This window comes from Ascochyta rabiei, chromosome 7 (assembly GCF_004011695.2).
Source record: "Ascochyta rabiei chromosome 7, complete sequence".
Lineage (NCBI taxonomy): Eukaryota > Fungi > Ascomycota > Dothideomycetes > Pleosporales > Didymellaceae > Ascochyta > Ascochyta rabiei.
The window spans coordinates 1,162,756-1,189,860 of record NC_082411.1 but is presented as its reverse complement, the minus strand read 5'-3'; the positions used below and the strand labels follow the sequence as shown (position 1 = coordinate 1,189,860).

Below are 27,105 nucleotides of genomic sequence, written 5' to 3'. Positions count from 1 at the left end.
TGGCGTGTTGACAGCTTGACTCGCTGTTGTTGTTTGCCGTGCAATTAAGGTTGCGCCTCAAGGTACCATCTCAGATGAAACGACAGGGATTCGCGTGCCGCGTCGCGTTCGCGTGCAACCACTTTACGCATGATGACTTGGCTGACTGACATTCAACATATTCAGCACGCAACATTTCAATTTATATTCGACACACCATACTACCGCTGACAGCAGACATACCACAATGGCAAGAGCAACACGCGCTCGACCCGCGCCAAAGCAACCCACACCTGAGCCAACACCGTCCACCACAAAACCCCTGCCAGCACCCACATCAAATCCACCCAAGCTCTTTGTCCTCCCCAAAGACACGTCCAGCGATGCAAGAATAGTCACCATCGACAACCCCGCCACCAACACACCCTCGCGCTACTACTTCTGCCCCTCAAAAGGCTTCTACGAGTTCACGCGCATCGCCGCGCCCAAGAAAGCATGCAGGAGCTGGCTGATCACACGGCACGAAGACAAGACACCGCAAGTCGGAGAGAAAGAGACGATTGATGGGGACAACAAGGAAGGGCTGGGTAGTGGATACGTGAACAAGAATGCAGACCTTTTCCTCGCAACACCAATCGATCTGTTGTTTCTGATCCTGCCGGCCCTCGCGCCGAAATCAGCAAAGGAGGAGAAGCAACACTTCCTTGAGCTCGATGAATACACAGACGCGCTCTCCGCCTCGTCACAGCACTGGCAGAGCCTCCTCGCACAGTACCCAACCCTGAAAGGCATGCTGGAGGAAAGGATGCGGCTCGTCTGCGACACAGTGACCACCGGCGACGAAACAATGTACCGCATCTCACACGAGAAGCTGTATGCACTGCTCGTCAAGAAAGCAGAACGCATGGTTGCCAAAGGACTTCCACCAAGCATGGAGGACAAGTTTATCAAAAGCGCGCTCGACGTACCTGTCATGAGCATCCGGCGAGAAGAGAGCACGCTATCCGCGATATCAGACACACCCACAGCCACCGCCACCGCCGCCGCCGACTCGCAAGACACTACAACAACAGCCACAGCCGCCGAGAGCCAAACAGCCACCACCACCGCAACCCCAGACGAAGCCGACATACCCTCTCAACCAACCCTGCAAACCCCACCAGAAATCCCCCACCTCCTCCGCCTGCGCACCGCACTTAGCTACCTCACAACCTCCTACTTGCCCCCCTACTTCGCCAGCAAAACAACCGCATTCCAATCCACTTGCCCAACCCCCAACTTCTCCCCGCTAACAGCCCACCTCACGACGCTGGCGCAGCTGAAGCGCGACGCAGCGGCGCTCCGCAGCATCTCGGACAACATCAGCCGAAAGCGGCAGGTGGAGTGCGACGAGGACGTGGTTGCGGAGCGCGAGGAGAAGAAGCGGCGCAAGGAGGACGAGGAGCGGAAGCGGAAGAGTGAGGGCCGTGGGGTCAAGGCGCTGAAGAAGGTGGATGTTAGTGGGATGAAGAAGATGAGTGCGTTTTTTAGCGTCAAGCCCAAGGGGGCGTAGGGTTGGGCGTGCTGGGTAGACTAGAGGTGTATATTATAGATGGAAGTGCGAAGTATGTTTGCTCTTCTCTGTCTTTTTGATTGATTGTTGGTGTTCTACTTGAGTGTGTGTGTGTGTCCTGCAATGGCCATACGCATATCCACACAGCACGCGCCCTGCATCCTATCACGAGATCAAACGCCGGGCTGCTCGTGTTTCTGCCTCTGCCTCTCTCCGCCTTCAACACCCCGCTTTGCAATGTACAAACACATGCATGCTTCCCTCATTACCCTAGACCGAATATACCTACCCTGCGACAGCGTAGGACAGACCCCTACTTGCAAGCGCACTAGACCAAAACGCTGGGTATCCCGTAGAGAGTGATCGCTAAAGTCCGATGATGCCCATATAACGCCAGTTGGAAAGACAAGAAAAAAAGCGCAGTAATGGTGCGAGTGGGGTAGTAGTGTGAGCAACTCCAGCACAGCAACGGCTGTCGAGGGAAGAAGTAACAGCTATCCAACACGCCAAATGCAAAAGTGCGGCAAGTGCGGCGGAGTTTACGAACGCGCTGCGCCGCATTAGATGCTGTCAGTAGACAGGGAGGAGGCGGAGTGCTCACTGCGAGCCTTCTTGTCCACCTCGCGCACCAACGGTGAGCCGCTGCGCTTGGCTCCGCGCGAAGAGCTGCCAGAGCTATGGGAGGACTTGACGCGCATCCACGAGTCGAATGAGATTTCTAGGACAGGTTAGCACTGTGCTATGGCTTGTACAAGTGGAGAAACGTACCTCGCTTGGGCTTGCGCACGGTTGGGGGCGGCGTTGCTTCTTGCAGCGAGGCTGCGATGTGCATGACCGTCTTGCCCTTCTTGCGACTTGGAGTGGCAATGTGCGCTTCGATGTCGGTGGGTGCCTCTTCATCTTCCTCCTCGTCAGAGACCTCGCCGTTCTCAAGCTTCTTCTGCTTGATCTCCTCCTGGAAGAGCAGCTTGGGCTTGATTGACGAGCGAGTCAACGGTCGACGCGCTTCATGACCGGCTTGGCGGAGCAGTTGAAGATCGTCTCCAGAAGCTTGAACGTCCTCCTCAGTAGGTGCATCTGATGGTGGGCCGTCGTGGAACTTGCGGAAGACTTTCCTTCCCCGGCTGTTATTTGTTAGCCAAAGCTTTCAGTGATTGGATGCGCGCACTTACAAAAGGTAGACCATGCCCTCCTCGCGGTCTACGGCTTCCTCCATCTCCACAGTTCTCGCATTGGCCCTGCGAGTCTTCTGCGGGGTTGCTCTTGCCTTTGCCTTTCCCTTGCGCTTTTTCGTGACAAAAGGATTCTCCTCGTCCTCGTCGGCGGTGGGAACGCGCTCTTTCGAGTCGGTGAAGATCTCAATCTTCTCAGACGATACACGACCCTGCTCGAAGCTTTCCAGAGAATAGGCATTCTTGATGGTCCTACGCGCCTTTCGTGGAGTCACCTCGTCAATGGTAGCTGGGCGACTTGGGAACAGAACGCGCGCGGTGGGCTGGAGCGCCTCCTCCGAGTGTAGCGCGCGCTTGCGGGGCGTCTTAGCCGGAGTGGGAAGCATGCCTGGGGCCATTGATGCCAGGAAGCGGCGTCCTGACGTGAGTGGAGGGTGGTCGGAGTCGGAATCGAGTGCGTCTGCTGCAGGGAAGAGGCTGCGTCGCGTCGAGCGGGGTGTGCGGTGTTTGGGCGGGGAGGTGGGCGAGGATGGTGGTGAAAGTGTGAGGTGGGAGGTGCGAGCAATTGATTTCCTTGACGAGGCCGTGGGCGTTACGTCGCGCCTGGTCCGTGGGGTGCGCGCCGGGTCTGTTTGCTCGAGGTGAAGACCGCGTTGTGCTGCGACTCTGCTGGAGCGGCGCGGCGAGAAAGGCTCCCAGCTGTCACCGTGAAGGGGCGCGGGCGGCGTGTGCACCCGGCGAGGGGGCGACGGCGTGCGATGCATGGTGACGGTGAAGGTGAAGTGGTGCGCGGTTGTTGCGGTGACGGTGGTGTGCGCGTTTGTTTAATATCCAAAATCAAAACAAGCCGAAGCCAAGCTCTTTCCAGGGCGCTTAGCGGTTGCGATGCGCAGTTTCCGGGCGATAGGGGGCGCAGTGCGGAGTATCGATAGAGATAGGTGACGGTGACGGTGACGGTGAAGTGGAGCTGATGGGGGCCGGGCAGCGATATGGACGGGTCGAGGTGCAGCCCCGGGGGGATATATGAGGAGGTTGGTGATGGCTGGTGACGCGCCCCGAGCGCCCTCGCGCCAAGTCAACGGGGTGGGCCCGTCAACAGGAGGCATGCCAGGCCGCCCAGCGCCCAGCGACCCCGCGCCAGTCAAACGCGTCAAACACAACAACGAAAACACGTGCCGTCCGGGACTGATTGGGTGGGACAGAGAGGGCATTGAAACAGGAGCAGGACAGAAACAGAAAGAGAAAGAGAAAGAGAAAGAGAAAGAGAAAGAGAAAGAGAAAGAGAAAGAGAAAGAGAAAGAGAAAGAGAAAGAGAAAGAGAAAGAGAAAGAGAAAGAGAAGCACAAACAGGAATTGACCACCTCACGCCATGGTGCAGCCACCCGGCATGGACGACCTCAGTCTCTCCGACAGCGACACCGACGCACTCTTTGACACCCCCGCGACGCGCAAGAACAAGCAGAGAGCACACGACGACGCAGGCGCTGCTGCGGGAGAGGCGGCGGCGGCGGCGGCGGGCAAGGCGCGGGCCAAGGAGTCGCACTACACGGCCGAAGAGGCGCGCGAGGCGGCATTGCGGCGCGAGCTGGAGAGCGTGCGCAATGTCAACAGCGTGATCGAGGGCGTCGTGGAGAGCCTGCAGAAAGCCAAAGACAACATGGGCGTGAGTGAGACATCGAGACGAGCACATGCGGCCGACTGACAGCCACAGACCGTGTCCAAGACCGTTCAGAACGCCTCGACCCTCCTCCAGACATGGACCCGCATCCTGTCGCAGACCGAGCACAACCAGCGCCTCATCCTGAACCCGCAGTGGCAGGGCGCTACGCAGGACATGGCCGACATTGAAGAGGAAGAGTCCCACCGCAAGCAGGCCGTCGAGCGTCGCGCCGCAGAAGAGCAGGCACGGAGGGAGGCCGCAGCACGCAAGGCGGAAGAGGAGCGCCGGAGAGCTGAGGCAGGCCCACCCAAGCCTGCAGCCAGAGGACGAGGCCGAGGCACGCGACCACGCGGAGCTTCAGCCTCGACATCAACTGCCTCCAGTGGCTACGTCGGCGTCGGCGGGCAGACTGGACGAGGCGTCGGCCGTGGCGACTCCACCAGAGGGCGAGCCGGCAGTGGCATTGGACGCGGCCTGCGTGCTCGGGGCAGAGGGAGAGGAGCCGAGTGAGCGACATGCTGGACCATGTGCCATCAGATACACCAATGATACCCAATTCGACACGCCGTCCAGATTCTTTTCATGGCACCCAACACTCCATCTCCCCGTGTGCAGAAGCATGCAACAGCACGGCGAAGATGCAGGAACGGACGCTGCGGCGTCTGCAAGCCCACGGCTGGGGGCGTGTTTTTCGTTAGACTGCCTTCTCCAACAGACGCTGGTGCCAGCCAAATTTCCGTCTTTTCTCCCGCCCACATGGCCAGGCGTCATGCTGCTGAGCATGCTTCTGGCGTCGACGGTACCTTGCAGCAACGGTGGGGTAGCGGTAGCGGTCCCCCTTCGAGCCTAGCTCGCACCCCACGGTCTCGCGACTCTCTCAGGCATATAACCTGACCTTCCCCTCTGTTGTTAGTTCTCTTTTTTTGTTTATTTCCCCGCTCTGGCATAGGCTTGGGAGCGCATACAACCTCACTTCGCCTAACTTCGCCTCACTTCGTATCATGTCAGTACCAACAGCGACGTCGCTGCGCGACATCTACCCCGAAGACGCGGTCCCAGTCGAGACGAAGCGATGGGAGAAACTCCTCGCAAGGTTCAAGGAGATCCATGGCAGGCAGGCAGAGTTCGTTGCTCGTAGCCCTGGGCGAGTCAACATCATCGGAGAGGTAAAGCAGCTCTCCAATGCCTGTACATGGATACAAACTCACAAATAATAGCACATCGACTACTCTCTGTACGAGGTCCTACCCATGGCCATCACTGCCGACTTTATCATGGCTGTAGCTGTCCGACCCACAGATGAGAAGCCCCGCATACGGATAGCCAACCTCAACTCGGAGAAGTTCCCAACACGAGAGTTTGACATCCCCGAGGGAGAGATCCCCATCGACTCTTCGGAGCACGAGTGGACCAATTACTTCAAGTCTGGTCTGAAGGGCGTATCAGAGCTTCTCCAGAAGAAGCGCGGCAAATTCCAGTCGGTCGGCATGGACATCGTCTGCGACGGCACGGTACCCAGCGGTGGAGGCTTGTCCAGTTCAGCATCGGTCGTCTGCACAAGTGCGCTTGCTGTACTGGCAGCCAACGGCGAGGACAGCGTTGACAAGAAAGAGCTCTGTGAGCTTGCCATTGTGTCTGAGCGTGCCGTTGGTGTAAACTCGGGAGGGTGAGTTGGCATGAACTTGCTGTCTATACTTTGCTCATCATACTCCAGCATGGACCAAGCAGCGTCCGTATTCTCTCTCCGCGGTTCAGCCCTCTACGTCTCGTTCAAGCCCAGCCTCGACTACACCAACATCGAGTTCCCCACAACCGACCCTGAGCTCACCTTTGTGACCGCCCAGAGCTTCGTAGCAGCCGACAAGCATGTCACCGCCCCTGTGTGCTACAACCTGCGCGTCGTCGAATGCACACTTGCCGCTGCATTCTTGGCCAAGGCTTTCGGGTTGAAGAAGGATCTGCCAACAGACTCCTCGCCACTGGGTGTCAGCTTGCGTGGCTTCCACGATACGTACTTTGAGGAGAAGGAGGGCGTTTCAGACAACACAAAGACATCTGTCTCCGACTTCGAAACACAACTGCACAAGCTCGTCCAACACACAGAAGACTACCTCACACAAGAAGAAGGCTACACAAGGTCTGACATCTGCGCCCTCCTTGGCGTCTCCGAAGACGAGCTCAACCAGCGCTACATGTCCAAATTCCCAGTCCGCGCAGAGAGATTCATGCTCCGCCAGCGCGCCCTCCACGTCTTCACAGAAGCTCTGCGCGTCATCAAGTTCCGCTCCCTCCTATCTTCCCCACCCTCCACAGACCAAGCCTACCTCCAGTCGCTAGGCGACCTTATGAACACAACCCAAGACTCGTGCCGCGACATCTACGACTGCAGCTGTCCTGAGCTTGACGAACTGTGCCAACTAGCACGCGCCGCCGGCGCTACGGGAAGCAGACTCACCGGTGCCGGGTGGGGAGGTTGCAGTGTGCACCTCGTGCCCAAGGACAAGGTCGAGGCCGTCAAGAAGGCGTGGGAGGAGAAATACTACCGCAAGAAGTTCCCGGACATCACCGAGGAGAAGCTGGCGCAGGCCGTGGTTGTCAGCAAGCCCGGAAGTGGCAGCGTGGTTTTCAAAATCTCCGGCGGCTCGCTCGTCTAGACGGCCTGAGTTTGGGTTTATTCGTTCGTTGAAATTCGGGTTCTTGTCATAGCGTAGCTGGTTGCATGGTTCCATAGTTCGAAGATAACATACCTTATTCTTCACTCCGAATCGCTGGGTTGTGCTGTTCTCGCTTGTCGCCTGTCACTCTCTGGTCGCTTGCCGGTCTTGGTGCTGTCGCTTGCGGTGAGAGGGAAGGTGCGGATGGCTCCTGCGAAAATTAAATGCGCCACCAGAAGTTGGTGGTGGCTTGTGACGTATTCCTACATCACTCTTCGTACACTGCTCTTATTCCTCCTTCTCTTCCGTTGACAGTGGGGAGCACCTTGGTCTACCGACAGTTCACCATCTCCAACATGTCCGCCATCACCATCGTCGAAAGCTTGGAGCAGAGCAACGAAATCGAGATTGATCTCTTTGAGTGGACGTTAGTGGGCATCACCACTGTCATCGGTGGCATGAAGCTCCAATGCTACAACAGACACGATGCGTGTGGCAAGCTCAAGGAGCGCATATTGGACAGCGCTTTCCTTCGCAACACCGAGCTGAATACTGCCCTTGGTTTGAAAAACGGCACTCCGCCATCTGTACGTATTCTAACCCCCCTGTAGAATGCAAGCTAATGCCTTATACAGGAACAGCCCTCAGGCCTCTCGCCCAAGGACAATGGCAATGTGGCTCATACAATCAACAACGCAATATGCCAAAACAACGACACGCAGGACTCAGATGCAGATAGAGCTGGCAATCTAGATGCCAAGATGGAGAACGAGGATAGCCATGCCTTGGACGATATATACATGACATGTGACATGGCCGCAGAAGTTGAGTGTCGCCTGCAGAAAGTAGCGAATCTGCTCTACCGCACGAGACAGCACGCTGCGGTGGCAGATCTGGACAAGACCTTGAAATCGATGGACGATATCCGCAATGCGCTTGGCAGGCAGCGCAAACGTTACGGGGACCAGCGGCTTTATCAGTCTGCTGAGCTCAAGAGGATATCCAAGGACAAGAGGAGGGACTGTGCTGAATAGACTGACGCGCTGGGATGTATAGCGGAGATCGTGGATCTGGATATGGACCTGTTGCAGCCAAAAAGGTAGTATTTGTACGCACATTTACTTGCCCTCTTAGCCACGTTATATTGGCCTATTTCTCTACTGCGATAGGACTAAATTGCGGAGGGCGTAAGACGTTGAGGTATCGCTGCGTTGGCTGGAGATTGCCAGTCTTCTTCAAGGTCTTACCTGAAAAAGCAAAGTGCGGATACGTTACCCGCATCACAACCATACAGCAAACTCTAGCCACAGAATTAGAGCACTTCTGCTGTGTGACTTCGTTCCTGAAATATCTGCCGTCCCGGTCTCTTCTGTCAACCTGCGCTCCAACGAGCTCTTGTGTGTTCATGATTGGACTACAACCAGCATGTCAATGGAGCCCTCAAGCAAGACAACAACGTAGAGCTCGAACTCGCGAGACACAATCAATTTATAGCGCTGCGGAAAACGAAGGCTAGTCCTAGGTCGATTATATGGCATGATCGAGCGCCTCGGCCTTTTCCGTCAAGATATGTACCAAGGCCCGATTGCGCCAGGGAACGGCCAGCCGGTGAGTCTGCTGAGGTTAGTCCCTGTCGATCATTGTGACCCTCGTTCGTACTCCATTTGTAGAAGGCTGTAAGCGGCTCGACGTCGGTCGCGCAGGATGACAAGAATCCACCGCCGACATCCCACTCAGCACTCTGTCTCTACTCCCATCACGCATCACAACATCCATCGACAAACGTCGATTGCCATCAGAAGTCAGCCGTGCGACGCTGTACCTGACAATGTTGTTGTTTCCAGCCCTCGATATCCCGCGCTCCGAGTTGCATGCGCAACAAGCAGGGGCAGGCGAGCGACAACGCCCTGTGCGGCTGTGGTCGTATTATTAGCGCTACGTGCACCCACTTGCCCAGCCTTATGTTGCGCGACGATATTCTCATAGCCATCGCCGGCGCCCTGTTTACCTCTTGACGTTCTAGTCATCTCTCTATCTCTCCCTGTCAGAAGCTTGTCACTTTGTTACCTTCAGGCTTCCCCACACCCCAGGTCCATCAACCGAGCTCGCGGACCTGCGCCTGACTCAGGCTACACCATACTCCGCGGTTGGAACGAGTCGCGAGAGGCTCTGCGCTCACGACCAGGTGCTTGACTTGTGTAGGCATAAGGACGTTTTTCTTCACAGCGTCGGACCTTTCCATAATAATCCGCCTGAATTCCTATGGTTGGTTCGTCGCTCGTCGGAAAGACTTATCATCATTGTAATGGGCTGAGGCTGAATGGTGCCAGTAACGCCTGAAGGCTGCAAGGCGTACTTGAGCTCCGAGGCATCCATCTTGATGTGCTTGTCTCTCAGGAGTTCGTTTTCTGTTCCTGGATCGTTGTTGTATGCTGCGTTCTGAATATAAAGAGTACGTGTCTTTGATTACAGTAAACTGTCGCTGCGTTTCAGAACTAGGGCGACGCAAGAAAGAGCTTGGAACAAACAAACTCAGCAATAATGGCAGGTATACCGTCGCCGCTTCAGGTAGGATCGCCTGTCTCGGGGCGAAAGCCATCAGTAGATACCGTCCCTACTGCACTCCGCGCGGGGTCTCCAGCAACGGAACACACAAAGGCGCCATGGCATAGTCGACCACCACTTACGCGCAAGAATACATCAGGCTCGAACAGACTCTCAGAACTCTTCCCCTCCAGACCCTCGCCAGTATCCCCTATCAGCCCCCTAATGACTACCGAGGCCTCTAGACGCACTTCATATCCATCTCCTCTGATACCTGCTGCTGAGTCTCGACGAACATCTTTGAGCTCGACGCCCCCAGCGCCGCCTTCTTTCTACGCAAATACCACATACGAACCTTCAGCGAATCCCTTCGAGGCTCAAGGCGCGTCAGCATCATTACAGAGCAGAAGCGGTACTAGGAAGTTACTAAACCGGCTCACGTCGCTGCGAGGTGTGTCAACTCGGGGCGGAAGCTACAACCGCATCAACGATAAGGAGTCAGATCTAGGCAGACGTCATTTGGGAGGTGTGAAAGAAGATGATGAGTCTATCGGCCACCTTCAAGGTGGTGCCTATGCTGTACAGATGGACCGGATTGACTCATCGAAGAAGATGAGCAGTACTGTGGACGCTGTGGAGCATCAACGTGACCTGAGTGAGGCCGGCTACGCTGCTGAGTATGAACGACTTGAAAGACAACTGGGTGCCGGCATGAGCTCGATTACGGAGAAGCCTTTCACATACACTCCAGCACCACTAGGACCTGGGAGCTATTCAAGACAACCACGCGGGTTACCGAACACTAAAATCTCCGCCTTCCAAGCTCAGGACGCACAGAAGGAGGCTGAGAAGACTGGAGGCATTGTTGCTGTTGCCGAAATTCCTGTCGACATCAGTGAATCATTTAGTGGCGGCGATTTCGAGGCGCGGAGTATGATGATTAGCTCCACACGCCTTGATAAGGACGAAGCCCAGAAAAGTTACTTCTTTCCAAAAGGTTTGTCTAATCAGACGGTTGGGCTGAGGAGATTTACTGAAACCACCTAGACCCGGATATGCCGTCGTGGCGTCCCTTGACAATGGGCTTGCCGTGGCTTGCAATGCTGGTGTTTATCGCGCTGGCCTTGGCTGCTCTTCAAGAATACCTGTGTCGACTATCCAAGAAGAAGGCAGAAGAGGGTCACGGACTAGCAGAGTTCAAGAAGGCGGACGATCTGAGTCTCGGAGCTTTCTTCATTTGGAAATATGTGCCCATCATCGCCTTCGTCTTCTATGGTATACTTTGGCAGATGTCGGATTTTGAAGTGAAGCGACTGGAGCCTTATTACCAGCTCAGCCAGAAGACGGGCGCTACGGCGGGAGAATCACTCAACATGGATTATCTTACCTTTATGAGCTGGCTTGTTCCGCTCAGAGCCCTGCGACACAGGCAATATGCGGTCATCTGGAGCTCTTTGGGCACTCTGATTGCCAGTAGCTTGGTTCCTGTGCTGCAGTCAGCTTCGATCACGGTGTATCCACTCAAGGAAGATCGCATAAGCAAAGACCCAAAGTACATTCGCATTGATGCGCCATGGTCACGAGCCGTCTCAGGATGCCTGGTCTTCGTTGCTTTCTGCGGAGGAGCGTTGATGTACGCAATGCGCCGTAGAAGCGGACTCCTCTCTAATCCTCAAGGTATTGCTGGTGTTGCGGCCATGGCTACCAGGAGTCATATTCTGACAGATTTCCATGGTCTTGATGAAGCGCCGCTTGAGAAGATACACAAGCAGCTACGCCACCGCCGCTACATCTTACACAAAAGCAGCCTATGGCAGGGAGAGTATATCCGCAACGCCAAGGACAAGCACCATGAGCACAGTGCAGACCCTCGGCCTCTGATGTTGCGTCTGGTTTCTGGAGTACCTTTCGTCGCTTATATCATACTCGTCACTGCCGCGGTTCCCGTGCTCACATTCATGGAAGCGACCAGTGTTGTTACGGACAAGATACCTTTCCTTTTGACCGGCCTCGCGACAATTGTCAAAATCCTTTGGAACACTATGAACTGCGACGTCCGCATGCTACAGCCGTTCTACATACTCTCCAAGCGACGCGCCCCAGCCAAGACACTCACTCTCGACTACGCCGGCACAAACCCCCTGTTCCTACCCTTCATCGCCATCTTCAACCGACACTGGCTCGTAGCCCTTGTCGCTTTCGGGTCTGTCCTCGCCGAAGTCCTAACCGTCTGTGTCTCCTCCATCACCGTCGACGGCACGCGCTTCATTCCGGGAAGAGGAGGCGACGACGACAAGAAGCAAGACGCGAAAGACCGCCACAATCAAGAGCAGACATTCCGCTCCTTTTGGGTCTCGCTCACCCTCTCCATACTCATCCTTCTGTACCTCATCACCATCGCCATCCTGACGTACATGCGGCGCTCGCACAAGTTCATGCCGCGACAGATCGGCACCATGGCATCCGTGCTCGCCATGATCCACCAGTCCAAGATGCTGACGCGCAGCTTCGTCGACACGGAGAAACTCACCAGTAGCCAGATGACCAGGCATCTCGAGAAGCAGGGCAAGACGTACGCCCTGGGATGGTTTACCGGGCGGGACAACGACGAGCATCTGGGGATCGATGAGGAGCCGGTCACGAGGAAGTATGTGTATGGTGAAAAGTGGAGGAGTACGAGGGTGTTGGGGAACCAGATTGGGACGTGGGAGCAGTATTGAGGAGAATGCAACACACTTGTTCAGGAATCGTTTGTTTCGCGCGCCCGAAACGCTCGCTGATGAAATACGGTACTCATTCAGATCCACAGCACACTCCTACACGAGCATCGTCAGCTCCACAACATGCCAAGTTCTATAATCTAGCAAACCAGCGTTTCTCAGCAGCGACTTACCCTGAGCAAACAACGTGTACGAACCAGCATGGCTCAAAAGAGAGAGGGAGGATCTGAATCTTCGTGATAAGCGATGTCTGGAGAAAAGTAGCTGATACCGGAGCGGGCTGTGAGTGAGCTGAGGATGGATTACCACGAGGCAGATCCAACAGCCTTCGTACACAAAACAGAAGCATGAAGCTCTCCCCCATGTCATAAGAGTCCGTACAAACCAACCCATGGCTCAACATCTAGTCCCTCAGAGGAAATCTCAACTGGTCTCCAATTCTCCATATTTCCCATGGTCATGATCCGCGGCCCTATCATCGCCTGGCCTCGGAACGAACAGCATTGAAGTAGGAAACTCGATGTGTGTGTGTGTGTGTGTGCTTCGAATCAATCGTCATGGCTTGTGTTCCGAGGAAGCACTGTTTTGGCATCCAGAAAGCCGCTGAATCTCTTCGGTCAATATCTCGCATCTCAACCAGGTTGCAATCGACAGAGGAGGAGATATGGCGGTAGTCCCGCCACGTGCAAGAGAGCTGAGCGGGGGTTAGGAGCCCAGTGTTTCGCGAGCCTGGACCTCCCTAAAGCGGGACTGCCAAGGTGAATATGGTGAAGGCAAGGGCGGCGATTGGGCGGTGTTTCGCTTTCTTCGCTGTCTTGTTTGGAGTATACATGCACGCCGTCGAGATCATCCTGGGATGGCTGCGACTCTTGTCTACTGCAGTGGTCTGTACTACCTGCCCTGTAGTCAACACGGCACCTTCTTGAAAAGGCTCGAGTGTCTTGTTGTGCGTCGTAACATGCACTGAGCGCTCCAATCGCACTACGACCTGTTCCTAGTCAACATCCTCCCCTGTATGCTGCAAATGATAAGGATCCCGCTTGATGCGGGATACCAACAGGAAGCGCTGCGAAGGAGTCAAGTGCCGAACGGTATTTCCCACATTCGAAAGCCGCCCTATCCTATAGCTCGTTGCGATACAAGACCTTTGACGATCGGTGGGTCTAGATGAAGCGTGTAACTATTTTAGTACACACAGAGACAAAGCGTGCAAGCGCGCAACTCACACTACACTTGTAGATCCCACGTTTTAAGCTCAAGACTACCTGTGCAGCTTCGAGCGCCACGAAGAGAAGACTCCATGAGCATGCGAGGGATGGTGGAGACTGAGTCCGCCAAAGGAGCGACGATCGCTGCAGCTGGCTGACATTGCCTGAGCAAGTGCAGGTTGGAGACAGGACATGGGAAGGAAAGGTACTAGATATCGACACAGATACGATAACGGAGAAGCTGAAAGGAAGATGGAAAATCATTCTACTCAATATCCTACAGTATATGCGGCAGCCGACAACGCATCCGCTATGCGCCTGCGTCATCGCTCAATCCCGAGATTCGCCAAAGCAATGCTAATCTACACGAATTTCGAGAGTCTCGTCTTCGTGATCAGAAATAAATGAAAACTCCCGCCGTTGTGACTCCATGCTTTTTGACCGGCAAGGAAAGCCCAACACCCGCCTTTTTTTCGTACAGTCCATCCGCGAACGATAACCATTGCGTTCCTTCTGTGCCAGCCAGCCCAAAGAGTCGTGAAACCGTAGCGTGTAGACGAGTTGACGTCCAGATGTACATTCGTCGAAAGTATTAGATCGGTTGAAAGACAAAGCTCTTCAATCATGCAAGAAAGAATCGAATCCCTAACGCACGCAAATGCAACGAGCACAAAACGTTAGGTCTGCTTCTTGAACAAAGCCAAAGTCGTGAATTATAGATGGCGAACCTGGTTGCTTTTCGATGTGAAGCATGCCAGGGGTAAGCCGTGAGGATGGCTAGCGAACTAGGCTAGCGGTCGGGGGCTCTGCTGAGCATGAGTAAACAAAGCGTTGAGAAGACGCTCGACCTGCACATCATGTTAGCTGAGCTGTGACTTGCGTTTGTATAAAGTGCGAAGCTTACTTCAGGTGCTGCCTTGACGAAGGGCAGATCCCAGAACGCATATGTGCGATTCTTTAGGATCTCGAGCAAAGTGATGATGAGCCCCCATGGGTGAGGACGATGTACAAGCAAACGTTCCAGAAGCACTCTTGTAATAGTCTGTTGGATCTCAAGCGTTTCTTCATCATCGTCGGGAGAGCCGAAGAGGTGCAACAGCGCGTAGCTGAAGAAATGTGTGTGAGTGTTCGGGTAGCGCAGCTGGTTGGCAATCGCGCTGACGAAGTGAAACTTCGCTTCAGGGTGGAAGTCCTTGACCAGCCTAAGCATCAATCTAGCAGCCGAGCTCTCTGAGTCGAACAATGGCGCCTTGGTCGCTTCAGTGCCTAGAGTCGCGACTCCAATGTAGAGAACGAGCGCATGGATAAGAGCTGGGTCAGCAGTGGTCGGCACTAGCTCGAAACCACTCTCTTTGGCCTCTGGGAAGTAGATGGCATCGCAGACCTTGCGAATATCCTGGGCCTTGGGTTCAGACGCTTTAAGCAGGTTATCAATGGTCGTCTTGATGCCCGCTTTCGAGAGGATTTCCACGATATCCGTACGAACAACAGGTGACTGGAGGTTGTTCTCAAGTCGGTCAACCTTCAGCCCTGCTGTAAATGGATCCGGCATCTCCAGGATGGTGGACGGGTAGGCACTAACAATCAGATTCCGGAGCTGAGTGCAATGCATTGGGATACTGTTGCACAGACGGAAATGATGTTCAACAAAGAACTCAGGGTAATCGTGATGGATCACAAGCAAGACGCGCAAGACGCCACGGTAAAAGTTCTGGGCCATGATGGTCTCTCCGGTTGGCTTGATCAACTGTCCGGTGAAGACCAAAAGAGTCTCCATGAGGCGGGCATAAACATCCCAGCGCTCATCCGATTGGCCGCCCTCAAGCATTGCCGGAATGAAGATACGGTGAGCAACAAGGGTCAACCAAGAGAAGGTGAATCTCTGGAAATGACTGGGTTGCAGGATCAAGAGAGCCCTAGCAACACAGAGGAAGAGCTCGCCCTTGTGTTCCGCCAATGTATCTTCCTTGGTCGCCTCGTTAAGGCGGAACAGGATCGTGGAAAATAATCGGAAGAAGACCTTCTGATTGAAAGCATCTCCTCGAGTGTTGTGGTGGTTGCACAGCACCAGGACTGTTACGACGAGCATTTGGTCGAGGTATCTCGCCTTGCTTTCTTTAGCACCCGTTTCACGTTCTTCCTGATAAGCGACAAGGTCCACGATAAGTTTACCGAGTGCATCAATCTTCACGGTGGCCGTGTCGAGGTTTCCGGCGCCGTACGGCAGAGACTGCTCCTGCTCGTATGCAGTGACAGAGGCATCAATGCAGGTGCGGATGAACTCGATGGAGGTCTCTTGACTCTGCATGATGTCTTGCTTGTGGAGTTGGTAGATAAACGCTCCAATCGTCTTCTTTGGCGTCTCTGGAAGCTGCAGGTGAACCCACTCGTCGAAGATGTATTCTAGCTGATCTTTGTGTCCAGTGGCAGGTGGAGTCAAGGATACCTCAGCAGGAGCTGCTTGTAGATTGGCGATAACACGCTTGCCAACCTCGAGTGAAGGGTCTTCTGCTAGCCAGTTGGTAAGAGCATCGATAGACAAAGCAAAGTCAGCCCGGAACGCGCTTGGGTGCTCGCTAAGCAGCAGCTCCTCCATCAACGTAGAGAGCATCTCAACAGCAGCGACACGTCTCTCTTGGATCGCTTTAGCGACGGTGGTGTTCAGACGATGCATGTCCATTAAGCCAACCTCCATCAAGGCGACCATGACGGTGGCCTTGAAGATACGGTCGTCATCATGAAGGGTCGCAAGCCACATGAGTACTTGACGTGAAGTGGTTACAGACAGCTGGCAGAGGTGGCTTAGCAGATGCGCCATGACCTCGACCTCCAGACGCTGCAGGGAGTCGGAGAACAGATGGTTGGTGACCTGTCCAGCGATCCGGAATGCCCATGAGTCTTTGTTGGGTCCAGCAAACTCGATGCTTGAGATGAGCTGGTCGAACACGCGGTGTATAGCGCTGCTTCCGGGTTGAAGCTCACTAATGCGGTCTTCGGATGCATCCTTTATGACCTGCGTCAGCTCTACAAGAAGATCCTCAACACCACGTTGACCACCTGCAGGAACGGGGCCATCCATATAGCCGTTCAACTGCTGTTGTGAAGGAGGCACGTGTGCAGATTGAAGGTTTTGCAGTCGAGGCTGCTGCGTAGGTTGCCGTGGCTCAGCAGGGGCGGCACCGGGAGTCGGCAGGTTTGGCACTGCGACAAACTGATCCTGAAGTACATCAGGAACCTGGCGCCCACTGTCCTGTGAGATGTTGTTCGTGTGTGGAAGGCCCCTCGCCTGTCGACCAAAGTCCTCGTAGATTGCTAGTTGTTCTCTGTTCAATCCTCCAGCTGTTTGCTTGTAGGGCTCAGGGATGTAGAAAGCCCAAGGACTGATGTTCGCATCCTTGAATGGCTCGTTCGGTCGCGTGTTGCGGAACATCCGACGCATGCGGACAGCCTCCTCAACTTGCATATCGATCTCAGCCAGGGAAGACATCTCGGCCGCCTGTTCTACAGTGTTGCAAACCAAATCCAGATTGTCATTGACGAACATGACCACATGACCTTCGGGAAGGGTCTGTTCTGGGAGGTCGCGAGCCATTATACGGATGTTGTTCTGGATGCTCATGCGTAGGGGCTCCTTGCAGGTTACTAGAGCCAACGCACCAGACAGCGCTTTGACAACAGTGTGTGCTGCGGTCCGGAGTTTCTCCTCGTCAGGCTCCATCGCAAAGTCTTTGCTTATGAGTTGTGAGGTGGAGATGGCGGCGATTGTAACAGAGCGCTCAACGACTGGAGCGATAATCTCTTGGATAGCCTGATTGACCGCCGTGAGGAAGATCTTCTTGATCTGTGCTGGAGGCACGGCGCTATTGCCGGATGGAGGATACTGCAGCTGGTTTGTGAAGTCAGGCAGAGCTGCAGTGATGGCCGCAGACGAGAATCGCTCGCTCGGGCCTCGAGCACGGTTCAAACTCATAATGGACAAGTCGCCAAAGGCATCGAGCCCATCTGTTACCATAGGGTTCAAGTATTCCTCGTCAGCTTGCGGTCGGGCTCGAATGCTATTCGTGGGCTCGATCTCCTTGTGATCCAGATCCAACCCCTTGCAGAGGACCTCAATCTCGAACTTCTGATTCAACTTGAGATCTGCAAAATGGTACAGCTCCATCAGCACACCGAGAATTTCCATCAACCATGGATTTGGATGTTTGAAGACTGTCGACTTTGCAGCCTGTACTAGTACCTTGCAGGTGAATGGGATAACCAGAAGGAGTCGGTCCGTGTCGTATCCCTCAGTCAGCAGATCCTTGAACGATATATTGCGGAATTTGATTGGTTGATCGCGAGCGATTGTAAGGGAACCAAGCCAGGACCCAAGGTTCTTCAAGTGACCTCGCTCGGTCGAACCAAGTGTTCCATCGTTGTTGAGCATTCGTACAACGCTGACGTAGGTCTCACGAAGGACTTCAGCCCACAGTGTCCGGTTGTTGAACAGGTCCAGCATATCTAGGTAGAGCTGTTGGAAGTTTGGTTGCATCTTCGCACGCTCCTCGACGAGATAGTTGGCAAACCACTGATGGTGCCTTTCTTCGACGGCTTCGGTGAGGTCGTTAATCTTATCGCGCAGGTTGCGCTCGGAAACGTTGTTCAGCACGAAAAGCACCTTATCCTGAACATCCTCATCGGGTTCTTCGTAAAGCTCTCCGTGCAGCGGGGGGTCGACATAGAGGCAAGAGAACTTGGTCACCGCAGACTCCTGTTGAAGCGCGTCTTCCAATCCGTTCCCGTTAGAGAGGCCGACGCTGTTGTGCGCATCCCCGTTGACCTCGCCCTCCTGCTGTCCAACAACCTCCTCCGCCTTAGCAAAGATCTCGGTGCCTTGAAGACCAGGAACGATGAGAAGCTGGTCGCAATAGTTGGGCCATTCAGACAGTCGGCTGGAGAAATGAAGCAGAGCCTGGAGACCAAATTTGTACATGGAATCCTCGGGCCTGTACTCTTGCACAGCTTCCAGCACCATGGCCAGTCCAACCTGAAGCGCAATCCTGGACAGCAGATTGAAGTTGATGATACCGCCGAAAAGGACTGCTGTCGTCGCCAGAGCTTCCAAAGGATATTCGCCGAAGCAGTTGTACTCGTCGAAAAGGCCGTGTATCATACAAGCAAACAGCTCTTGCTCCGCAGGGTCGCGAGACTCCTTGTACTTCTTCAACACTGATATGATGTCACGCACGTCGCTCTCGCCACTGTACATGTTCTTGAAATGTTCTTGCATCTTGGTGTCGGCATCTCCTGGGAGAGCATTTCCACTTTGGCCGTTGGCATCGATGATGTCGTCCACGCCTTCGCCGTAATTGATGAGCCGAGGATAGGCTTGGATGCAATTGCGTTGGAGGGGCAAGAGCTCATGCTCGGGCAGCCCGCACTCCGCCAGGAACCAGAGCAACGGGTATACTGTCTTGACGGCGAGCGGCAGGCTGAGGGAGTGCTGGTCGTCTCGCACGCGTTGCATCTCATCCGAAGCTCTCTGAGTCAGAAAGTTGGTCAAGATGCGTCGGAAAAGAGGTCCGGCTTGTTCGATGGTCTGTTGCAGCCAAGGCTCGATTTCGAATTTGCCACGTGCGTGCGCTTGTGCCGCCATATCCAAGCTGATGTCCGTGTTGCTGCGGATCAACGTTTCCGACCAGTTGTTGGCTTCGGCGTGTTCTAGAATAAGTGTGAGAGACATGGGGTCGGCGTTGTAGGCATCTACGAAGCGATCAACAAGCCATTGGAGATCTTGCTGCCAGAGGCCGTAGAGAACAAAGTTGTAGATCGGTAGCTTCTTGTGGAAGTATGGGTCGAACAGCTGCTTCAAAGCTTGCTCCTGCAAGGCGCCCCAAGGCTTCGGCACGGCTGCTGCCGCGACCAGGAACTCTGCTGTATGCGGATTGATGACTAGATCTGGGATCCCCATTATTTGGGCTGTGTGGTAGGTCTCCGAGGTACGGAAGATCATCGTAAAGAGAGCTCCTGTAGCATCAAGCGATACAAATGGGTGTTTGACAGCTTGTTCTGCGAACGCTTTGACGTCGTCTGGGGCTCCCTCAAAAGTCTCCAGCGAGTACGAAGCGCGCAGTCGTGGTATCTGGGAGACATCCAGCTCTTGGGGCGTGCACGCCAGATAACACAACAAGAAGTACAAGTGGGTCAAATCGTGCTGCCAGTTCCCGCCCCATAGCGCCTGGATGTCGAAGCCCTCGTTTTCCTGGGCAATCGGAAGCAGTGCGTTGTAAATTGCGAGGAAGTGGTTCTTCTCGATGCGCAGATGGTCCCGGTCGAAAGCGTGTACGACATCTTGCCAGTCCAGCCGCTGTCCAGCGCGATGCTCTCGCAACGCTGCTACAAAGTTTTTGACATTGTATCCGGTGGATAGGGCCAGATAGAGCAACACTGTGGCCACTTGCTGGTAACTGATGTCTCGTGTCTCAGCCGATGCAAGCAGTTCTTTGCTGGCTTCTACTGTAGCTGTGCTTTGCGGCCCCGCCCGTTGTACTAGCTTCACAAGAGGGTTTCGTGAACCATCTGTGAGCTCAACGAGGGTGAGTATCGCCTCGACTGGGCCCGGTACCGGCGTGTGGAGGTTCTGGTAGCGGAGCTGGACAGCATAGGCAAGGCTCATTTTCTTGTCCTCGTCCCATCCTTGCGGTGGGTCTTGCAAAAGGCGCTCGATGAGTGCGGCAACGTATTCTGGACTCGCGTCGTCATTTTGACCAGGCTGAGCAACAGCCAACAGCAGGTCGTCGCCGAGGCCTGAAAGCAGTGCATCCGCTGTGTGATGTCAGTACGGAGAGTGGTCGTGACACGAGAGCAGAGCTTACCTTTGGGTCTCAGGTCGGTCTTTCTGCAGGCAAGTGCGAGCATTGTTCTCGACAAAGGGTCCATTTGGAAGTGGGAGATGAGGGTGGACAGGTCGAAGTCGCGGAACAGGTCTCCTTCGCTGGAGCTTATGGATTCCGCGATCTTGTCTGCTTGCTCTGGTTCCTTTCGCAGTTTCTGCATCTCAGTCACGAGGATCTGGTAGCTGCCGTTGGGGTCGGCGTTGCGGCCGGGCGTGCCGAAGACTTGTGCTGCATTGTTCTGCAGCACGCGGCGGAAGTACTTTGAAAACACCTCCATGCCGTTTGAATCAATCAGCTGCGGGGCGTGTTAGCCGGGTAAAGTGGAGACGTGTACAGAGGGAGCCAATGACGCACCTTCCTGATCTGCTCGGTCTGTGTATCCCACCTGGAGCGGTCCTTGTCGTCCTTGACGGGGCCGAATTGGCTGAGCAGCAGGAAGACCTGGGCGATGACAATGCGCGAGAGGTTCTGTGACGGAGCACCGGAGGAGGGGTTGGTGGCCGTGCTGGGCGAGCCGAGGGTGCTCGACGAGGGCGAGGCGCGGACAAGCTTGGAAGCTGCGACGCTGCTGTTGGACACAGCTGCACCGGGGGCGGCAGAGGCGGCCAGCTGCGAGGCGGGCTGGGTCACGTTGGCCCGGGACCGAGAGGACAGCAGCTGGCTGGGCGGGAGCTGCTGTCCTGCGGCTGCAAAGTGGGCAGACGACGTCGACGAGGCGGCCGACGACTTGCGGCTACCTACGAGGCGCGACGAGGCCGAGGGCAGGGCGGGGAGCGCGGGGAGCGAGGGCAGCGAGGGCAGTGAGGGCAGCGAGGGCAGCGAAGGCAGCGAGGGCAGCGAGGGCAGCGAGGGGAAGCTGGAGGCGGCGGGTGAGTAGGGCTGGCGCGAGCCGCTGGGCGAGGGCGAGGGCGTGTTGCGCTGTTCGTGGGCGGCGCTGGTGGAGATGGGCGTCAGGCGAGTGCTCTGGTTTTGTCTCGGGGCGCCCCAGGGGTGTTGCTGGCTCATCGAAGTGGTATTTCCATGAGCAGCGCGACGGCGGGCGGGAGGGGGCGGGTGCGGCGATGGCGGGTGGGATGGGGTCGTGGGCGTGAGGGTGCGATGGTCGTGGGTCTTGCAGCGGAGGCTTGGCAAAGGCGCGCGCACTTGCCAGCTAGCCAGCGACTGCCATGTCCATGGGCCGCGGACAACACTGGCAGTCTTACACTCTTACACTTGACAGACACTCGAGACTTGAGGTGAAGGGCAGTGCATCCACACAACCCACAACCCACAACCCACAACCACCTTGGCCGCCGGTGCGTGCCGTGCAGTGCAGACGCCCGAGAGAAGGGCCCTGCTCACGTGCCTGGCGCAGACGGAGGATCCTGCTGTTCGATGCTGCAGCTCGCCGGCACGGCAGGTGGGTGGTGCAGTGAGTGCAGCATCGACGTTACCCCACATCATCATCTTCGTGATGTGAAGCTGGCTCGACGCCTCCCGTTTCCCGTGGCCAGCCCACGCAGGAGCGCTTGCTGCTCTCCCGCCCAGGAATCGTGACACCACGCTGCTCTGCACCTCCTCACGTGTCTCGGCGTGTAGCTTCGACTGGAGGGGACTCAGCACGGGGTGGGTCGACACGACATCCAAGGTGCCCTTGTGCTCTTCTCGAGTGTCCTCGCAAGTCAACGTCTCGCAGCACCAGCTCACACTCGCGGCGACCACTGTGCTGTCGCACCACGCTGAGACGCTTGTTCGTCTTCTGCCCAGGGTGTTTACAGCGGCGCAGACGTGATGGTTTGGAAGTGATGGCTTGAACGACTGGTTGAGCCTCTCTTTCTGCTCGACCTCACAGGCACGTGGCAGCCATGACCAAAACCAACCCCAACCCCAAAATCACGCAGGCTTTGCATCCCGCAGACACCGCCAACACGAGAGCTCGTGCATTCGGAGCAACGTGCTCGAGGACCTGAGCCGCACAAGGTTGGCCCGTCTCCCTGCAGACCATCGTCGTCATAGGGCTGAGCGCGCTGTCTAGCGCTCCTTCCCGCGTCGCCCATGGAAACGCCGGCGATAAACACACTCGAGGTACAGGCACCCCAGATCCGCACATCCTCACCACCTAAACCTGGTCGCCGCACCTGGGCACCTGGTAGCACCATCCTACCCCATATATACACTCCAGCATTTTTCCCGACTTTCGTTGTCCCTGCGCACCACTCGCTGCCACGTCGTGCACCCGTTCCAGCACGTAAACAGCCGGCACGATGCCAGGCACACCGGTATCAGAGGTGCCTTCGGTATCTCTTTCCTGCAAGTCCACTCTCCACCCTCCCCCCCGCCCACGCCCCGCTAACAGCTCAGTTGCCAACAACTTCTGGGGCAAAGACGATGCCGGCGTTGGGCCCATGCTGGACCGCATGCACTTTGCCAAGGTCACCAACGACGAGCTGAAAGCCTTCTACGCGGCCCGAGCAGCCATCGAGGAAGACTACTCCAAGAAGCTGCTGCAGCTTTCTCGAAAGCCCCTCGGGTCCTCAGAAACAGGCACCCTGCGAATGTCGTGCGATGTCATACGGGCCGAGGTCGAGTCCATGGGCAAGGCCCACCAGAGCGTCGCCCAGCAGATGCACACAGAGCTGGAGGAGCCGCTGCAAGCGTTCGCAGGCGGCATGAAGGAGCGCAGGAAGATTGTGCAAAACGGCATAGAGAAGCTCTTGAAGCTCAAGATGCAGCAGACAGCCACAGTCAACAAGGCACGCGATCGCTACGAACAGGACTGTTTGAAGATCAAGGGTTTCCTTGCACAGGCGCACATGGTCATGGGCCACGAGGAGCGGAAGAACAAGGCCAGGCTGGAGAAGACGCAGATCAACCTGTCCACCACAAGCGCAGAGTACGAAGCCGCAGTGAAGGTGCTAGAGGAGACAACGGGTCGCTGGAACAGGGATTGGAAGGCCGCCTGCGACGTAAGTCGGCTTCTCGCAATGCAAGTGTTCCTGCTGACAGCTCTCTAGAAATTCCAGGATCTCGAAGAGGAGCGCATTGATTACACCAAGAGCAGCTTGTGGAACTTTGCAAACATCGCCTCGACAGTGTGCGTCAGTGACGACGGTTCGTGCGAGAAGATGCGTCTGTCGCTCGAGGACTGCGATGTAGAGAAGGACATTACCAACTTCATCACCGACAGTGGAACCGGTCAGGAGATACCCGATCCGCCAAAGTTCATCAACTTCTGCCGTGGAGACGCCGAAACCTCGTCACAAGTATCCGATGATGAGAACTACTCCGTGGCGCAGTTTGCAAGGACTATGAATCCGTCGTACCGCGCTTCGTCTCCACCAATCTCGGTCTTCGAATCCCACCATGACCCCAACAATCCTTTGGCAAGGGAATTGGGCTTGCAGCACGACACCCAACCAATTGCCATTCCGCAGGATCAGATCAACGTCCCACCACCACGACAGCCTGCCGAGCCACAGCAGGTACCTCGTCCCTCGACAGCCTCTCGCACAGTGCAGCCTGACCCACGTCTGGTGCAAGCACAACAGCAAGCACGTCAACAGTACCAGCAAAGTCAGGCCCCGTACAATGACTACCCGGCAGACGGCATGACGCAGTTCTGTCGACCTGCAGCACAGTCTGATCGGAGCACCATCTCAAGTCCGATCCGGCCTCCAAGCCGAGACTCGCACAGTGACCACTCGGATTTGAACTCCTTCTCCAGTGTCGAGCCACCCAGTGGGTCAGCATCGCCTGGCAAGCCAATGCCACCATCCTCATTCCCTGAGTCGAGTCCTGTAGAGGAGACTTCTTTCCAAAAGAAACGGGTTTTTTTCAACAGTCCTTTTGGCCGCAGGAAGAGCAAGCCTGAGGTTGAGACACTAGCATCGATCACACCGACAAGCCGCAACACATGGGCTCCTGCATCGCGACAGAATACCAACGAAAATGTCAGCCCCACTCGCCCACTTGCTAGGGCTAACCGTCAGCCCATGGTACAAGATGCTACGCGATCTGCCAGTCCTGAGCCAGTCGACCCACGGGCCAACTTCCAGTTGAACGTAGGGAACAATGTGTTCGACGTGGCGTCGCCTGACAAGAAGAAACAGCAACAGCAGAACCAGCAGGAGCCGCTTGAGGAGCTCGATCCCATTGCAGCGGCTCTCGAAGAACTCAGAGGCGTCACAAAGCAAGGCACTCTGCGTGTGTCTGCCGACAAGTTCCACGGCCTGGCCACACCGCAGCCTCCAGCCACGCCCGCTGTTGGCACAAAGATACCAGGAGGTGCGCCGACGCCGTTGACCAACGTGAACTTGAACGCCGCGAAGCGCGGCACACCACCACCGTCTTACGAGCAACCACCAATGTCCCGTCTTGGCGCTCCTAAACCAGCACATACCGCCCGCCAGATGCAGAAGACGACCGAGATGTATGTGAATCAAAAAGCGAACGTGTTCAATGGTAACGCCGGATCACGACCCCCAACACGAGGCACCACTCAGCAAGAGCCTCCACGGGCGACATCTCCTGCACCAAATCGTGCTACTAGCCCGAGACCTAGTCTATACACAGCACAACAACGGTCGTCGCAGGGCCAAGCACCTGCATCGCCGTCCACTTACCGACCTGCCCAGCGTCAACAACAGTCGCCTGCTCCTACTGCTAGCTACAATCGTTCAGCATCGCCAAACCCATATGCGGCCTCGACTGCTAGTGGACGACCACGCGCGCAAACTGCTACTGCCCCAGCTCAAGCCTATGGTACTCCAGTTGGGCGCAACTCGTATTCATCCACGCGAGGTGCTTCTCCTGCTATGAACTCGATGCCCCGGGCAGCATCGCCACAGCCACCACAGCCAGCCTACGCGCAGTCGCGACCAGGATCTCGCGCGGCTCCTAGCTCTCGAGCTGTCAGTCCTCAACCAGCATTCCGCCAGTCGAACGACCGACCACCCAGCTCGCACAGTGGAGTGGCGATGTCTATGGCAGGCAGCGAACGAGGTGACGGATCTGTGTATGGTGGCAGTATACGCGGCCGACCACAGAGTTCGTACTACGGGGGAGGAGGTGGTGGAAGTGGAAGCTCCGTGCGGGCCGAGTCCAGAGCACGCAGCAAGAGTCTGGCAGAGCCGAAGAACTACAACAGGGATGGACGCATCATCTTGAACTACTGTAGGTTACTCACACCATGGAGTGCTAGAACCAGATCACTGACAACTCTCACAGCTCGTGCAATGTACTCGTACACAGCACAGATCCCTGAAGAACTTGCGTTCCAGAAGGGCGACATTCTTGCCGTGCTTCGCCTCCAAGACGATGGATGGTGGGAAGCAGAGGCCGTGGGTAAGAACGGCAGGCCTGGTCTTGTCCCTTCGAACTACCTACAGCCATGCTGAACCCCTGGTGGGTGAAGAGCGGGTGATTTTGGCATTGTGATTGTGTTGGCTTCAGCGACTTTTGCATATTCCCCTCTTTTACGGTTGCTCAAGGTGTGTTGGCTCTGGTTGATTTCTTGTGATCCGACTGCGATTAGCGGGCGCCATTCGTTTTTAGTACATCAGTGTAGTGGAAGGTTTTGTTCTCATGTTACCCGAGCAAAGCAGCGAAAATTGTACATGGCTGCCTCAAATGGTCTAGGCATCCGACCCAGTGCACTCACATGCAATTCACACATGACTGAAAGGTTACCTCTTGTAGCGCAATGGTTCGCATACCCATCAGCCCTGCGACAGTCAACAAGTAAAGAGAGTGGCACGTCACCATGCCTCGAGCCTAGGAAGTCACTGTTTGCTATCATCATAGCTTCCAGCACCTACAAGGCTTTTTTTTCTTTCTAAAACTCTCGTCCCCTTTTCCCGGACTGTGCTACACCCAGTAGTATCACTGGCCACACGCATCAGCGAGGAAGTGCGACAGGTACCCACTTGTCTTGTCGTCGAGTATCTCGCTTGTTCAGCCACTCTATCCAGCAACGCTGTGCCGTGCCGTGGTGAGAAGGGAAAACCCAAATCCACGCAGCCACTACGTCTGACACGGGGCGAGGCCTACCCGACGATGCGCAGAGAAGCCCCTCCGCTGACTGCGCAGGGCCGCTGGGACAAATCGGGGCTGTGCACCCAGGCATCGCGGGCGAGACACTGGCTCGCGTGGTGGCCAGTGCCGGGATGGGCGACGAGGGGCCGGGATACGCAGTGCTGGCGATGAGCGATTCCTGGCCGATCGTCGAGGCTGGGTGGGTGCTGGTGGATCTGCACCGCTCGGAAGGCTGTGCGTTGGATGGTCGCGAGTCTATGGGTTGTTCCGAGTCGCGTTGCCGTGTTGCTGCATTGCACGTCTGCCTTCCTTCAGCGAACAACTGTACACGCCTCTGCGATTCCTTCACTTTGCAGAGTCGTTGGCTCGCGTTGGCTACGCCCTACACTCGGCGTCTGGCGCAGCAGCAAGCACGCTCTTTCGGTCGATTCTAGGCCGTTCAGCACTGCTGCTTTCGAACCGATTGCTCGAGCAGCTGGGCGTGGGCTGGACGTTTTCTCTGCTTGCGATTGTTGCACTGGCTGTTGCGCCTGTGCCATGGAATGCGGATCGGGTTGGCGAAAGAACGAGGCGGGGACGTTGCGAGTAAGCGGTGGTGATGGATGCAGACTCGGGGTGAGGTGACGAGAGGGGAGGATGGTTGAATATGGTGTGACAGATGCTGCGAGACTGGAAATGGTCACGGGAGAGGATGAGGGACAGTCGAACTTGTCAGTGGTACTGATTCCC

General features: G+C 55.9%; 8 protein-coding genes across 8 annotated transcripts, besides 10 other annotated features; 6 read left to right on the top strand and 2 right to left on the bottom strand.

Annotated features, from left to right (window-relative positions):
- Positions 1-226: 226 nt before the first annotated feature.
- EKO05_0004984 (uncharacterized protein) lies at positions 227-1,531 on the top strand (the record flags this gene model as incomplete). The annotated part of the gene is made up of 1 exon (XM_038945705.1): positions 227-1,531. The coding sequence occupies one exon, from the start codon at positions 227-229 to the stop codon at positions 1,529-1,531; it is 1,305 nt and encodes a 434-aa protein (XP_038799524.1).
- Positions 1,002-1,096: a tandem repeat.
- Positions 1,532-2,091: 560 nt separating the features above from the next.
- Positions 2,092-3,467, bottom strand: EKO05_0004983 (uncharacterized protein; the record flags this gene model as incomplete). Its single annotated transcript, XM_038939413.1, has 3 exons — positions 2,092-2,249; positions 2,300-2,655; positions 2,704-3,467. The coding sequence occupies 3 exons, from the start codon at positions 3,465-3,467 to the stop codon at positions 2,092-2,094; spliced, it is 1,278 nt and encodes a 425-aa protein (XP_038799523.1).
- Positions 3,218-3,265: a tandem repeat.
- Positions 3,448-3,513: a tandem repeat.
- Positions 3,514-3,931: 418 nt separating this feature from the next.
- Positions 3,932-4,043: a tandem repeat.
- Positions 4,044-4,072: 29 nt separating this feature from the next.
- EKO05_0004982 (uncharacterized protein) lies at positions 4,073-4,873 on the top strand (the record flags this gene model as incomplete). Its single annotated transcript, XM_038939445.1, has 2 exons — positions 4,073-4,366; positions 4,415-4,873. 2 exons carry the CDS (start codon positions 4,073-4,075, stop codon positions 4,871-4,873), a joined length of 753 nt encoding a protein of 250 aa, XP_038799522.1.
- Positions 4,184-4,220: a tandem repeat.
- Positions 4,874-5,364: 491 nt separating the features above from the next.
- EKO05_0004981 (Galactokinase) lies at positions 5,365-7,017 on the top strand (the record flags this gene model as incomplete). The annotated part of the gene is made up of 3 exons (XM_038939157.1): positions 5,365-5,529; positions 5,581-6,029; positions 6,078-7,017. The coding sequence occupies 3 exons, from the start codon at positions 5,365-5,367 to the stop codon at positions 7,015-7,017; spliced, it is 1,554 nt and encodes a 517-aa protein (XP_038799521.1).
- Positions 7,018-7,144: 127 nt separating this feature from the next.
- Positions 7,145-7,201: a tandem repeat.
- A 40-nt stretch (positions 7,202-7,241) lies between these two features.
- Positions 7,242-8,051, top strand: EKO05_0004980 (uncharacterized protein; the record flags this gene model as incomplete). Its single annotated transcript, XM_038939435.2, has 2 exons — positions 7,242-7,604; positions 7,653-8,051. 2 exons carry the CDS (start codon positions 7,242-7,244, stop codon positions 8,049-8,051), a joined length of 762 nt encoding a protein of 253 aa, XP_038799520.2.
- A 1,507-nt stretch (positions 8,052-9,558) lies between these two features.
- On the top strand, positions 9,559-12,281 carry EKO05_0004979 (uncharacterized protein; the record flags this gene model as incomplete). The annotated part of the gene is made up of 2 exons (XM_038939440.1): positions 9,559-10,558; positions 10,609-12,281. 2 exons carry the CDS (start codon positions 9,559-9,561, stop codon positions 12,279-12,281), a joined length of 2,673 nt encoding a protein of 890 aa, XP_038799519.1.
- A 521-nt stretch (positions 12,282-12,802) lies between these two features.
- Positions 12,803-12,822: a tandem repeat.
- A 1,452-nt stretch (positions 12,823-14,274) lies between these two features.
- Positions 14,275-21,369, bottom strand: EKO05_0004978 (CCR4-NOT core subunit cdc39; the record flags this gene model as incomplete). The annotated part of the gene is made up of 4 exons (XM_038939400.1): positions 14,275-14,337; positions 14,394-20,293; positions 20,344-20,659; positions 20,719-21,369. 4 exons carry the CDS (start codon positions 21,367-21,369, stop codon positions 14,275-14,277), a joined length of 6,930 nt encoding a protein of 2,309 aa, XP_038799518.1.
- Positions 21,121-21,216: a tandem repeat.
- Positions 21,240-21,275: a tandem repeat.
- Positions 21,370-21,405: 36 nt separating the features above from the next.
- Positions 21,406-21,473: a tandem repeat.
- Positions 21,474-22,607: 1,134 nt separating this feature from the next.
- EKO05_0004977 (formin-binding protein) lies at positions 22,608-25,739 on the top strand (the record flags this gene model as incomplete). The annotated part of the gene is made up of 4 exons (XM_059636501.1): positions 22,608-22,653; positions 22,705-23,309; positions 23,358-25,515; positions 25,570-25,739. 4 exons carry the CDS (start codon positions 22,608-22,610, stop codon positions 25,737-25,739), a joined length of 2,979 nt encoding a protein of 992 aa, XP_059492484.1.
- Positions 25,740-27,105: the final 1,366 nt, after the last annotated feature.